The sequence below is a fragment of the Hemiscyllium ocellatum genome, chromosome 23, assembly GCF_020745735.1.
Source record: "Hemiscyllium ocellatum isolate sHemOce1 chromosome 23, sHemOce1.pat.X.cur, whole genome shotgun sequence".
Lineage (NCBI taxonomy): Eukaryota > Metazoa > Chordata > Chondrichthyes > Orectolobiformes > Hemiscylliidae > Hemiscyllium > Hemiscyllium ocellatum.
In genome coordinates, this window is record NC_083423.1 from 17,934,108 (window position 1) to 17,949,826 (window position 15,719).

The 15,719-nt window shown below is 40.0% G+C and overlaps 1 protein-coding gene across 8 annotated transcripts in view; it reads right to left on the bottom strand.

Annotated features, from left to right (window-relative positions):
• ahcyl2b (adenosylhomocysteinase like 2b) overlaps nucleotides 1–15,719 on the bottom strand; it is a 95,388-nt gene that overhangs the window by 15,722 nt on the left and 63,947 nt on the right. For all 8 annotated transcript variants that reach the window (XM_060842736.1, XM_060842741.1, XM_060842738.1 and 5 more), the window contains 5 exons: nucleotides 13,311–13,405; nucleotides 12,306–12,412; nucleotides 5,251–5,367; nucleotides 3,876–3,939; nucleotides 872–960 (listed from right to left, as the gene is read on the bottom strand). In XM_060842736.1, coding sequence (XP_060698719.1) covers nucleotides 872–960; nucleotides 3,876–3,939; nucleotides 5,251–5,367; nucleotides 12,306–12,412; nucleotides 13,311–13,405 — 472 coding nt within the window. The remainder of the gene's footprint in view (nucleotides 1–871; nucleotides 961–3,875; nucleotides 3,940–5,250; nucleotides 5,368–12,305; nucleotides 12,413–13,310; nucleotides 13,406–15,719) is intronic.

Genomic DNA, 15,719 nt, shown 5'->3' on the forward strand with positions numbered 1-15,719 from the left:
CATGACAAAATATGGCTAGAGGTCATAGCTAAAGTAAAGTAAAACAAAAACCACGGAAATTTCAAAGTGAACGTAAGATGAAGTCAATTCCCTAGAAGAGAGCAAATCCAACCAACAGTGATACGGGAAAGGATTCAAACGGCAATATCCCAAATAGTCAAATTTCTCAGACCACATCACTTAATTTCAATGTACCTCATTCCCAAGGTTTAGTGTCCCTGGAATCTAACAAATCAAAAAGGTTTCCTTAAAGTTCCATGTTATCTTGATCCTTGCATAATCTCAAACTGATGAAAGGCTGGAAAGAAGCATTAAGCCAATAGCTTTTTTTTTCTTAAAAAATGTAAATAATTTAAATTTAACCATAAGATTTAAATGAGAAATAAAATCTGTATATTTTTATTCAGGTCCTGAGAGAACCCAGTTCTCAGGATACCCTTCAAATAATATCATAAGAACTTATATTCAGGTTAATCACAGTTTTGAGCTATTTAATCATTTGCAATTAAAAATGAGGACAACTCACTAAAATCTGTAAGGCTTTCCAACAAAATCATAATTGTCTCTCATCGTGTCACTACTAAAGACATTATTTGCGGTGAATGCTACTCAGCTTTTTGGTGTCAAGTTATCACCAGCTGCTATCTGTCTATAGACATACACAAATACAGATCAAAATGTTTTCACCATGACAGAATGTATTGTGTCTGAAGAAATCAAATGCAGGATCATCCAGTAGTGAGCAAGAAAATTAAACAATATATCTTTATGTTCTGTAGCTAGTACACAAGATCCATTTCTACAAGTCCTCCATTCTCTCCATTAACAAATATGTACAAACATTTTCAGCATTTTAATTCTGGCTCCTTACCAGGCCTGCAGGGCACAAATTGGATCAATTTCAGTGACATAGACAATCGACCCCATTGCCTTTAAAGCAGCACAACAGCCCTTTCCAACCTGGAAAGCAATGTAGGAAAAGTTTGAATGGCCAAAGAAATGAACTAAAATGCTCAATTGCAGACATTTTAACTGTGATGAACTACTGAGTTATTTAGGTTTAACACTGCTTTTATTTCTGCACTCTGCATTCTGGTTTATAAAACTTAAGGTCATACTTGTTATATTTACAGCTATATCAACTTGTCATCCCACTTTTAAAATTTAAAACCTAAAGAAAAAATTAGCATTTATCTTTTGTTTACATTGTTCTCTTGACTACTTTTTGTGACTATACAACATCCTAGTCTGGTGTTTTCTGGACCACATTCCACTCTCGATAACATTCAATATTGCAACCTTGAAATATGCTGCCCTAAATTTAAATCTAAAACATCAACTCTTCTGTTCTCTCAACAAATGCTGCACTTAAGGAATTCTAGGATCAGCTTTATTTTGCTTGCACCTTTCCTTAAGTTCTTATTTTTCTTCCCAAAATACATCACCCTAGTTTTCTCTGCTTCAGATTTCAACTGACATCTTTCTAAGTCATCTACCAATTTGTCTGTGCCCCACTGCTGACATTCAGTCAGCTTCCCAGTATCATTCTGTATCACTGGCACATTTTGATAGTTTGCACTATACCCAAACCCTGATTACTAGATATTGAGTGAATGGCAAAAAAGATACAAATAAATCCTGCATAATGTGTTAATGCTTGAGCATTCAGAGAACGTTGTTCCTAATTTAGATATAACTGGGAGTATTTCAAGCTAACTGCTGGAAATGAATTGAATGTAAGCAAGTAATCACTACCTTGACTTTTTTCTCTGAAATACCTCTATTTCAGTCCATTGTTTTTTCATGTGTGCATCAACATTATTTGTGGAATTTATGAACTTAAGAAAAAAAAAATCTATATAACACAGCTAAATGTCAAGATATGATCCAGAACAATGTTTTAGAAGTTGATCATTCTAAAGCTAAATAATTTGTTTTGGTCATGTTTTGCCCATTTTGCAGGAGTTAATCATCTATTTGATACTGTGGCCTGTTAAAAATTGTACAAAGCACATGGATTGACGCCAATATGTTCTCATTCTGAACTACCAAACAAAGTGAATTTCTCTGGCTCAAACACAGAAGAGCTGACAGCATTGGTGGAGAGAAAGCAGAGTTAATATTTCAGGTCCAGAGTGCCCTTTTCAGTTCTCAAGTTCCAGTTGCTGGAAACCTGAAATGAAAGCAAAGTGCAAGAGAAACTCAGCAGGTCTGACAGCTTCTGTGGATAGAGAGAGAGAGTTAATGTTGAGTCAATTATAATTTCTTCAGAACTGAAAGGAACTGAAAAATGGTGGCTTTATGCAGTCGATAAGGGAATGTGGGTGGAACAGATGACGACAGAATCCATGGCAAAGGACGGAGGAAGCTCTAATGGTGGTAAGAAGCAATTGAGATGTAAAACTGGTGTAAATGATAGGAGCGAAAAGGAAAAAAATTGGTCTGCTCTGCTGAAAGCAAAGCCAACAAGATAAATTGTAATCAAAATGGAGGACAAAGGTCATGCTCTGAACTTAATGTCGAATCCTGAAGGTTGTAAAGTGTTTCAGTGGAAACAGCAAGCCCAGATTGGAAGTGACAGCACAGGAGCAAGATGGTTAATTGAAATTACAAAATAACTGAAATCTCAAGATCATTCTTAAGGACAGAATGGAGCTATTCTGAAAAGGGGTTGCCTTGTCTGTTTTTGGTCTCACCAATCTAAAGCAGTGAATACAGTTGACTGGATTGAAAGATGTAGAAGTAAAGCTCTGCTTCACCTGCAAGGTGTTTGGTGTCTTAGAGAGAGGAACGAGGAAGTGGAAGTGTTGCACCTTTTGCAGTTGTTTAGGAAACTGCATTGTGAGGGTGGGGGGTAAAGAAGTGTTAGGACTAATGGAGGGGAGGAGGACCAGGGTATTACAGATGGAATGGTCCCTGCAGAATATTAGCAGTGGGAGGGGAGGGGAAGATGTGTTTGTTGGTGGTTCCCATCCACCATGAAATGCCAATTGCTTTTATTTGAGGGCAGACTGAGGAACTTGGATTAAAACATCTCATCTGAAAGACCACAACTCAGGTAGTGCAGAATGCCCTTAGCAGTGGCGCACACATGGCACAGATAGGCATATAGTAGTCCACGCTGTCCAAAAGAATGACCACAAATCTCAGCTGCTTGCCATTTCAACAAACGACCTTGACCCCATGTGAGCAGATCTGTCCACAGCCTGTAGCTGTGTTCCAATGCAAACTGGAGGAATCACATCTCATTATATTCAGACTGAGTACAGCAATTTCACAGCATGACTTTTGCCCTCTATTTTGATTACAAATTGTCTTGAGTCTCTCATTTGGCTTTGTTCTCAGATCGACAGCACCCATTTTCTTGCTTACATAACTGCCATTTGCGCCTATTTTACATTTCAATCTTTACCACAATTCGTAATCCCTTTTTCCTTTGCCCCCGCTACCCTCACGATCTATTGCACACTCCTCCTTCTTTCAGCAGCATAAAAACAATCATTTTCCAGTCTCTTTCAATCTTGAAGAGTATAATGAGACTTGTAACATTGCTGCCAGACCAGAGTTCCTACAACTTTTATTTTGATATCTTAACATGGGAAAATGGCATTCAAAATTCATCGAAGCTAGGTATAGTTGATAAACAGATGCTTCTGTGGTCTACCATATAAATGTCAGCAAAGTAATCATCTGAAAGAACATGACAGAAAACAAAACCCACTGACATCACAGATCAAGCTATCGGCTACTTAAATAAAAATATACATTGAAGGCTGGAGGCTAAACCCTGGATAAGAGGTTCATACGAACAGAAGGACAAAGACCAGTCACAGAAACTACATCGCCCACCATCTGCAAACGAAAGGAATATGTACCTCTCCATATCCGCAAACAACGATTTGTTTTCCTCCAAACATCACATCTGTTGTCCTCTTGAGGCTTTTGTTAAGAATGTAAAAATTCATACAATTAACTTTCAAATAACACAATATTGAGCAAACAAGAATGACACATTACATTTATTCACTGTTATGACAACCACCACAGGGTGGTTCTCAAAGGTAAACTAAGAAACAGAATAAATTGAATTATTTTATAAACATCCATGCCTGAATATTTTCCCCTCCCTAAAACAGTGGAAAAATGACCTGACCCCAAGTCACTGCTGGTGTTGCTCTAAAACAGACAACTACCTAAAATTTCTGCCCTCTTCTAGCAACAATTTCTGAGTCTGTTTCTTTAGTCCTTCCACAACTTGTCATTTGGTGAAAAGGGTACAGTAGAGGAAGTGCCAGGGGAGCAGGGAAGAGCAATCACATTTCTTCACATTCAGAATTTCTTCCAAAAAATCTCACTGGACCTCAGGATCAACAGTGGTTAGAGCCCTGATTAGAAGAGTTAAGGTTGGTCAGAGACACCAGAGATAATGAAACATGTACATTGTTTCTCTGCAACCACACAATCTTGAACATTAAGTAGAAAATCCAACACTGCTTTATATAATCAATACATACCAGGTCACGTGAAGGATTTTGTTAGCTCTCTGAAAACAAAATATATTTCTAACTTTAAATTAACTTAACTGAAAAAAGCTACGGAGAAGGCACTTTCCCACAAGTTGTTGGGAGTTCAGGCTTTCTAAACAAATACTTTCACAACTTGATTTCTACATGCATTCTTAATTATCTCCTCTCAGCCATATATTTTTCCAAATAAAAAGCTAATGGATCAGAGTCATCATGCAAGACTACTTTGAGGTGCAGGATTCAGCTTTCCCAAATACATTCATTCCCTTAGTGAAACCACTGGGTTTCATTGGGGATCTTCTCATAGGAAGTACAGCAGAAAACAGAAAGGCATAGGCACAGTAAGGCAACAGTTCCCTTGTGTTGAGAAGGAATGTTGTGCTTTGTAATCACCCCAATTGCAATCATGAATTGTAGTTATCTAATGTAAAATTCAACTAATCAAAATGAATCAAAAATGCAATTTTTAACCTTAAATGGTTAAATTCCATTTGATACCAGCAGAAATAACAGTATAAAAGTTGTGGGAAAAGGCTATGACAATATATAGTTAATATTAGTTATTGGTTACTTCATCAGAGAGAGGACTTGAAGGCATTAGAATCTCTAGGTACACACACTGCCAATTATTTGATCAGTATTTCACCATTAAATGGATTTAATGAACATTTCTGTTCATACTAATCTAAAATTGGTTTGAAGTCAGTTGACTTTGATTACATACCCATCGAGTATGGACTCTCTACAGCAATAGAGATTATCAAACTTCTGCTTGGTTACAGAGTCGTTTACATTCATGGCTGGAACACACAGCTTACCAGCTTTAGACAACTGGTAAAGTCTAGAAAACAAAAAGAGAAAAGGTAAAAATCAGAAACCAAGAACTCCAAAACTAGTTTAAAATACAGTCCATCACGTGTTCCAGATAGTTCAGGTTGGTTTTTGAGTGAACCTAACAATAAACCTCAAATTATAAGATTCATAATGTTCCTATTTTATTCTGGACTATAATTTGGGACTGAAAGTTATTACAAATACTTTCAACAGTCTGTCTCTGATCATCATTCCCATTTTGATCCAAGGTGTGGCAGTATTAACCAATTCAGTTGTCTGCTACAACCCTCCAGTATCTTAGTATTTGACATTGGACCCGGTCTCGTGATGATTTTTTAACTCAAAGTACAGATATCTGGGTCAACTAAGAAAACTGCAAGAATGCTACTTGCTAACATGACCAAAATAGAAACAAGTTTGGTAGTACAATGACATCAGATTTAAACCTGAAAACCTTAATGACATATCCTGAAGAATCTTCCATTAAAACACAAAAACCAAAAAAAAACTTTATTTTTAGCGATTATGAATCAATTTGAAACTCTTATCAATCTGCACTTACTGGACATATTTGTTACAGTCCCCCTATGGTGAGAAGGTATGTTGTGCCTCAGTCATCCCAACTGCATTCAGGAGTTGTAGTTATGCGAATGTAAAATTTAACTAATCGAAAATATAATTGGACTGGTTAATTTCTATATGATGCCAGCAAAGGCGAAAAATTATAAGTTAGTAGGAGAAGCTATGGAAATATAGTTTAATGCTATTTTCTCCCACTGTATAGTTAATATCCAGTCTTCCTGTTCTCATTTGAAGGGAATGACTACGTGATGATTCACTTGCTTGTGTTTCATTGTGGCATTTTACCCAGTCAATGTCTTAATGTCTGGACTATGAGTGTGAGCAAGGTTTACACTATATCGTGAAGGCCTCAAGTGATGCACAGTTCCAACAGGGGTTGTTCAGTAGTGATCAGGAGAGGAAACACTGGCTGATTTTTCCATTCTGCATCAACTGTAGTGCCATTACCAGTATTCTGCCTGAAATCAGCTCAATAAACAGGGCAAATTAGATAGGTACACTAATAACTGAAAGTTTCCTGGTACATTTGGTCCAGTTACTCACTGAAATGAGCCAACTGTTAGCATGAGCAACCACTGAAAGACTGGCAGAAAGCATTTTCCTATTCCATTCCATCAATGTGTTGCTTTTCTGATACATTTTTTAAAATCAATGTATCTTTATGGTAATGAATAGATTGATAGACTGGAATTTTCACCTACTCCTTTGCTACTTGCTCGAATAGGCAGGAGGCTGGAAGAACACAGCAAGCCAAGCAGCATCAGAAGGTAGAGAAGTCAATGTTTCGGGTGAACCCCTTCTTCAGGCTGGGGGTTGGTGTAGGGAGAGCTGCAGATAAATGGGGTGGAAGGGGCCGGGTGGTGAAGTAGAACATAGAATATAGAACATCACAGCGCAGTACAGGCCCTCCGGCCCTCGATATTGCAACGCCCTGTCGTACTAATCTGAAGCCTATCCCACCTACACTATTCCATGTACTTCCATTTGCCTGTCCAATGACGACTTAAATGCACTTAAACTTGGCGAATCTACTACCGATGCAGGCAAAGCATTCCATACCCTTACTACTCTGAGTAAAGAAACTACCTCTGACATCTGTCTTATACCTATCTCCCCTCACTTTAAAGTTGTGTCCCCTCGTGCTTGGAAAAAGGCTCTCCCTGTCCACCCTATCTAACCCTCTGATTATCTTGTATGTCTCTATTAAGTCACCTCTCAACCTTCTTCTCTCTAACGAGAACAGCCTCAAGGACCTCAGCCTTTCCTAGTAAGACATTCCTTCCATACCAGGCAACATCCTAGTAAATCTCCTCTGCACCCTTTCCAAAGCTTCCGCATCCTTCTTATAATGCGGTGACCAGAACTGTACACAATACTCCAAGTGTGGCTGTACCAGAGCTTTGTACAGCTGCAGCATAACCTCCTGGTTCCGGAATTCAATCTCTCTATTAATAAAGGCCAAAACGCTATATGCCTTCTTAAAACCCTGTCAATCTGGGTGGCAACTTTCAGGGATCTGTATACACGGACACCGAGATCTCTCTGCTCATCTGCACTCCCAAGAATCTTACCATTAGTCCAGTACGTTGCATTCAGATTACTCCGGCCAAAGTGTAGCACCTCACACTTGTCCACATTAAACTCCATTTGCCACCTCTCAGCCCAGCTCTGCATCCTATCTGTGTCTCTCTGCAACTTACTACATCCTTTGTCACTATTCACAACTCCACCAACTTTAGTGTCGTCTGCAAATTTACTAACCCACCCTTCTCAGCCCTCATCCAGACCATTTATAAAAATGATGAACAGCAGTGGACCCAACACCGACCCTTGGGGTACGCTGCTAGTAACTGGACACCAAGATGAACATGTTCCATCAACTACAACCCTCTGTTTTCTTTCAGCAAACCAATTACTGATCCAAATTGCTATGTCTCCCACAATCCCATTCCTCCGCATTTTGTATAATAGCCTGCTGTGGGGAAGCTTATCAAACGCCTTGCTGAAATCCATATACACCACATCAACCGGTTTACTGTCATCTACCTGTTTGGTCACTTTGTCAAAAAAGTCAATAAGATTCATTAGGCACGACTTACTCTTCACAAAACCGTGCTGACTGTCCCTGCTCAGATTATTCTTTTCTAGATGGTCATAAATCCTATTGCTTATAACCTTTTCCAACACTTTACCAGCAACTGAAGTGAGACTCACTGGTCTGTAATTACCAGGGCTGTCTCTACTACCCTTTTTGAACAAGGGAACCACATTTCCTATCCTCCAGTCCTCAGACACTATTCCTGTAGACAATTATGATTTGAAGATCAATGCCAAAGGCTCGGCAATCTCTTCCCTTGCTCCTCAGAGGATCCTAGGATAGCTCCCATCCGGCCCAGGGGACTTGTCTATTTTCACACACTGCAGTATTTCTAATACCTCTTCCTTGTGAACCTCAATCTCTTCTAGTCTAGATGCAAGTATCTCTGCATCTTCCTCGCCAACATTTTCATTTTCTATAGTGAACACTTGAAAAAATTTATTTAGTGCTTCCCAATCTCCTCTGACTTCACACACAACTTCCCGCTATTATCCTTGATTGGCCCTAATTTAACTCTCGTCATTCTTTTATTCCTGACATACCTATGGAAAGCCTTACGGTTAACCTTGATCCTATCCGCCAACAACTTCTCATGTCCCCTCCTGTCTCTTCTGAGCTCTCTTTTTAGGTCTTTCCTGACTTCCTTGTAACCCTCAAATGCCCTGAGTTTTCACATTTTGTCCTAACATAAGCCTCCTTCTTGACCAGGGATTACAATTCCTTAGTAAACCATGTCTCACGCGTTCTATATCTTCCTCCTTGCCTGACAAGTACATACTTATCTAGGACACACAGGAGCTTTTCCTTGAATAAGTTCCACATTTTTAATGTGCTCATCCCCTGCAGTTTCCTTCCCCATTCTACGCTTCCTAAATCTTTCCTAATTGCATCGTAATTTCCCTTCCCCCAGCTGTAACTCTTGCTCGGTGGAGTACACCTATCCCTTTCCATCACTAAAGTAAACCTGACAGAATTGTGATCACTGTCTCCAAAGTGCTCACTTACTTCCAAATCTAACACCTGGCCAGACTCGTTACCCACTACTAGATCTAAAGTGGCTTCGCCCCTTGTTGGCCTGTCTACATACTGTGTCAGGAAGCCCTCCTGCACACACTGGACAAAAACTGACCCATTTATAGTACTCGTACTATAGTGATCCCAGTCAATATTTGGATAGTTGAAGTCCCCCATGAAAACTACCTTGCCTCTCTTACTCCTATCGAGAATCATCTTTGCTATCCTTTCCTCTATATCTCTGGGACTATTCGGAGGCCTATAGAAAACTCCCAGCATGGTGACTTCTCCTTTCCTGTTTCTAACCTCAGCCCATACTACCTCATTTAACGAGTCCCCAAACATCCTTTCTACAACTGTAATATTTTCTCTGATCAATAATGCCACACCTCCCCCTCTTTTACCATCTTCTCTGTTCTTACTGAAACATCTGAATCCCGGAACTTGCAACAGCCATTCCTGTCCCTGTTCTATCCATGTCTCTGTAATGGACACAACATCGAAGTCCCAGGTACCAACCCACGCTGCCAGTTCACCCACTTTATTTCGGATGCTCCCCGCATTGAAGTACACACACTTCAAAGCAGGTTCATGCTTGCCAGTGTCAGACACTTGATTTGGGAATTCCCTACTCTCATCCTCTTCTGCTGTACCTGTCCTACAATTTTGGTTCCCATCCCTCTGATGTATTAGTTTAAATCCACCTTAATAGCTTTAGCGAATTTCCCAACCAGGATATTGGTACCCCTCTGGTTTAGATGAAGACCATCCTGCTTGTAGAGGTCCCACCTACCCCAGAAATTATCCAAAAACCCGAAACCCTCCCTCCTCCACCATCCCTGTAGCCACGTGTTCAACTCCTTTCTCTCCCTATTCCTCACCTCACTAGCATGTGGCACGGGCGGCAAACCAGAGAAAACAACTCTGCTTGTCCTAGCTCTAAGCTTCCATCCTAGCTCCCTGAATTTCTGCCTCAAGTCCCCATCTCTCTTCCGACCTATGTCGTTGGTGCCAATGTGGACCACGACTTGGGGCTGCTCTCCCTCCCTCCCTCTGAAGGATCCCAAAAACACGATCGGAGACGTCAGGGATAAGTGAAGACAGGTAGATCTGTTTGGTCAATGGGAGAAATGATTCCGGTTGGTGGCAGGGAGTGGTGGAAGGGAGGGGGAAGGGGCTGGGAAGGGAATCAGGGAATGAGAAGGGAGTTTATTTGAAATTGGAGAACTCAATGTGGAGTCCTCCAGGCTGTAGGGTGCCCAGGAGGAAGATGAGGTGTTGTTTCTCCAATTTGCAGTTAAGCTCGTTGTGGCAATGGAGGAGGCCAAGGATGGTCATGTCGGAAAGGGAGAGGGAACGGGACTTAAAATGGGTGGCGACAGGGAGGTCTGGTCGGCCCCTGTGGGCCCAGCTGAAATGCTCAATGACCATTTTTTAAGTTCACATTTCGTCTCCCCAGTGTAGAGATGACCATACCAGGAAGGAGCACCTGATACAGTAAACTAGGTTAGGAGACAGGAGGTGAACCTCTGTCTCACCTGGAGAGACTGTTTGGGCCCTGGATGGAGGTGAGGGAGGTGATGGATAGGCAGGTTTTGCATCTTTTCCGGTTGCTGGGGAAGGTACCTGGGGGTTCAGTGGGGAGAGTAGTGCAAACCAAGGGAAGGGAACAGTCCTTGCAGAAGGCAGAGGGGTGTGGGGAGGGGAAAACGTTCTTGGTGATGGGGTCTGGGTGGAGTTGGCAGAAGTGTTTAAGGATGATGTGTTGGATCCGTGGACTGGTGGGGTGGTAGGTAAGGACAAGGGGGAACTCTCTTTATTGTTCTTCCAGCCTCTTGCCTGTGTACTTTGGATTTCAGCATCTGCAGTTCTTTTGTCTCTAACCAAACCTGTTCGAACAGGGTGAAGTGAACCATCCTATATATGAGACTAGGAGCAAGCTCTCGAAGACAGACTATTTGAAGATGCATTAATATCCAAAACATGCAACTCTTTTACATAATTAAAAATGCAAACATTGATCTTCCAGTGGCCTAAGGGGAAAAAGACTCTGGTAGTGACCTTGAAAACAGGCTGTATAGTTGTGTCCGACAAGACATATAGGACAATACATTGGAAAATTAGGGTAACAGAAATGGTGATTATATGCATTGAGAATTACATTTTATTTCGATGTGGGACAAGTTCTCAGGAATTCTGGAGCTTGGCTGACTCCGGGAACGATCAAGTGGCCTTTATACCTGCAAGGGTGAGGTCAGTGGGGCACGGTTGTTTAGTTGTGGTCCCACCTTAGGCAGTGATCCTATTTCATCTGAGCGCTGCGAGGAGGAGACATGCCTCTGTCTGTATCAATGGTGCTGAGGGGAGGTGGTCCACAGCTTCAAGTTCCTCCAAGACCGCAAGAAATTAGAGTGTTATGAATGCAGCCCAGTCCATCATCAAAACCAGCCTTCCTTCCACTGACTCCACCCATACTTCTCGCTGCCTCAGGAAAGCAGCCAATAAAATCTCAGACCTCTCCCATCTTGGTTATACTCTCATCCATCAGATAGAATATACAAAACTTTGAAAACAAGTACCACCAGATTTAAGGACAGCTTCTTCCCCACTATCAGACTTATGAATGTATCCTTAGTATATTAGAATTGATTTTTCTTTGCACCTTCTCTGTAGCTGTAACATTATATTCTGCTTTCTGTTCTATTACCTTGATGTACTTATGCAAAGCATGAATGGATTGGTTAGCACTCAGAACAGCACTTTTCTACTGTATCTCAGTGCAATAATAAATCAAATCAAATATTTGCTCCAATCTTGCATACAGTTATTGTTGCCTGTGCAAGGAAATAACGCCATCAAGTATGGCTGAAGTAGGTTGTCAAGTTGGTGGGAGAGAAACAGCATACTCAGACAAAATAGAACTCATGGGTCTTCCAGCAAAACCCTGCCATTGCATCTTCAATCAAGGATTTTTTGGTGGTGGTGGTAGTGATTATGAAAAGAAGCTGCCCATGAAACATTACTTTTAGCCTTCGACATTATAGGAGGAAAGAAGAATGCTCCATAATTAACGGGGAGTTTGTGATGTCTCAGTTTTAATATAATGAGTAAATGAGGACTCAGCAAAATAGGGGCATCGTGCAGAACGGCACATTGCAATTTTAGGAAGAACAGAAAAATGATAGTAGTATCAATAAAAATGAGGACAAGAAAGGTTGGATGAGTGGTGACTATATTAGAGTGATACTCACCTGTGAACACCAGTCACACTTTCTTCAACTATGCCCTTTATCTTCTTGAACATATTAGGATACTTCTTGTAAATCCAGTGAGTGAGATCTCCTCCATCATCTAGGATCTGTAATAAAACACAAATGAGTAAAGTCAATTTGAAAACCAGCACAATATGTGGTAGTACAAGACCACAAAACAGTAGTTCAGGAAAAATCCAAACCCAAGAAGAAAGGCAGAGAAGCAGCCACAAACATTCCTCAGCCTCAGAACTCAACAATTACACCAGCGTAGAACATCCACCTACTATGAAATTTACCCAAAACAAGTTACTCTGCTGTGGGGAAATTCTACGAGGAGCTCCAGACAAATCTTTCCAAAAAGGATGAAGGTGATTAGAATCTACTCTGCCAATATTATCTAACAGTAGGTACAAAAACAAAGATTTAGTTAGCCTTTTTATGGTCTTACCTTCTTCTGAAAGCATGTTGAACAGCCGGTGTATTATTATACTAATAATCAAGCTTCCACTATTCTTATTTTCATTTCATTTTATTTTATTCCTCACTGAATTGGATTTAGGTCTTGCATTGTGCTAACTCTTCTAATCCTTTCCATCTTTTAACATTTTTTAAAAACACTTCCAAACCCACTCTGTGTATAGTTAATAAAAACATCCTGAACATAGAGGGTTGTGGTGATATTAATATTTTCATGTCACCAGCAAATTCCTTCTAGATTTCCAGAAAGGAGTAGTTGCAGACAGGCACTGGAGATTCAGCCATGTCTAACACCATGTATATTGATGAAATACAATTAGCTTTAAACCCAAAGGGTATATTTGGATTTTACTAAAATCAAAACTAGCCACACATAAAAACAGATTTTTTTTTTGGCTAAGTACTCAACTATTTAACACAACTGAGTTTCCATTTTTAATTCATACATACACATTTTAAATGATCACATACAGAATGGTCATCATTTACCAACATTCTAAATGGGAAAGAACAACCTGGCTTTACCATGTTAGGCTGCCACCCTTCTACATTTACACAGCGATCAATGCACCACCAGAAATCATCTTCGGATTCTCCTTTCCAAGCAAAAACTGGATAACCTGCCACAGGATAACAAGATGATAAAATTACATTCAAATAGGAGATGAAAAGCAATCCAACAATTTTTTGCTTAATAAAGTTGGGCCACAGGTGACACATTAAGACTGGACATTTACCAAAGTTTCTTTGCAAGATCAAAATTTAAATACAGAGAACAGAGATGTCTAGGAGTGAAAGAAGGTGGCAGTGAATTTTTCATTTCCTTAATATGTGCTGGCTGTTTTATTTGTTGAATCAACCAAGAGTGCAAGACCCATGTTGTGTTGTGATTAAACCTCTGAAGCTTATTTCTTTTGTAAGTCACTGTTACAAAGAGATGTTTATTACAGACTGACTGGAATCTAAGTTTGGTTTAAGTGAGGAGTTTGGTTGTCTTATACATAGGAAAGAATGCCTAGATGCAAGTTATTGCTTGGAATATAACGGAAGGATTCACTATTTTGAAGGATAACAAACGATTTTCAGACAATAAATGCCATAATGAAGCTTCAAGATCGCTAATCAACATTTAATACTCATAATTACAACTGAATTATATATTCCATATTCAAGTTATTTTGGGATTCATTTTATTCACATTTATTCTTTAATGTTTATATCATAAAAGAATGAACAATTGGTGTTCATACACAATGGAATGTCCTCATTAAGGGATTAAAATCTCAATTAATTTGCTGGAATTAATATCTGCTCAATTACACGATTGGAAAACAAACAGTATACAAAGAAATGGCAAATTTGAAGCAATTAACTGGCTAAATGAGAATGTTAAATAGGTCTTCAAATTACTACATATTTGAATAGTATGCAGTTGAATGTTCAGGATACCAGTTTATAGAAAAATTAAATCTTTAAGTGTTCAATAATAGTGCATGGTGTCAATCCTTGCACTTTACACTACTGATAGTGTACTGACAAACTCAAACAGGATCAACTCACACACATTAGAAAACAGTGTTGAAAAGAAAATAATTAACCCAGAGTTCCACGAAAGCGATACCCATATGACATCAACATGAATTCAAACTCATTACTTGAATGAGCATCGTTTGAGTTCAACGTTTAGGTCATTGTTTGCATTCCTGATTCCATTACTGCAGTATATCAAAGCAATTCCTCATGTTTGCTAAAGTACACATTTATCAGCTATGCTGGTCATTTATGTCAATAATGCCCAACTGCAGAACATTTGACAACTGGATTATTTGATTAACATGTAGATTGCAAACAAAAATTCCCTCACACCTCCCATGGTAGTTAGTTATATCCAATTAGAGAGCAGGCTATAGCCAAACAATCAATAATGTACACCTCTCTCCTATTAAAAGTATCTGGGGAAGAAATAGTGTGGGTATAGGTGGATGAAATATTAGAAAGAATAGACAAAATTAATAGAAAGAGAGAAGATACTAGTGTGTTAAAAGTTGATAAATCCACAGGCTTGGATGAGATGTATCCCAAGCTGTTAAAGGAGGGAAGGGAGGAGATATCAAGATTAGATTACTTGCAGTGTGGAAACAGGCCCTTTGGCCCAACAAGTCCACACCAACCCGCCAAAGCGCAACCCACCCAGACCCATTCCCCTACATCCCTGCCCTTAACACTACGGACAATTTAGCATGGTCAATTCACCTAACCTGCACATTTTTGGACTGTGGGAGGAAACCGGAGCACCCGGAGGAAACCCACGCAGACACGGGGAGAATGTGCAAACTCCGCACAGTCAGTCGCCTGAGGCGGGAATTAAACCCGGGTCTCTAGCGCTGTGCGGAAGCGGTGCTAACCACTGTGCCACCTTATGGCAATCATTTTCAGATCCTCTGGCACATTGCCAGAGGTCTAGAGGATTCTAAAATCATTCCATCATTTAAAAAAAAGGGAGAATAGGATGGACCAGGAAATTACAGGTCAAACCCTGGTTTTGGCATGGGCTGGGGAAAAGGAGGAATTATTAGAAATAATTCCGAGGGACAGAATAGATCAGCACTTGGAGAAATGGATAAATCAGCACCAGTTGGCATGGATTTAAGGGAAGGTTGTGTTGATAAAATTGATTGAATATTTTGTGGAGGAACCAGTACTGTTGATGAGCGTAAGTCATTTGTTGAGGGCTATGTGGACTTTAGCAAGGATTCTTATAAGGTCCCTAATGCTACTGGTTAATAAAGGAAAAGCCCATGAGATCCAAAGCAAAATGATTTGGATGTGAGCATAAGAGATTTAGGGAGTAAGTTTACAGATGACACCAAAGTTGGAAGTGTAGTGGACAGCGAAGGTTACCTCAGATCAGATGGGCCAATGGGCTGAGAAGTC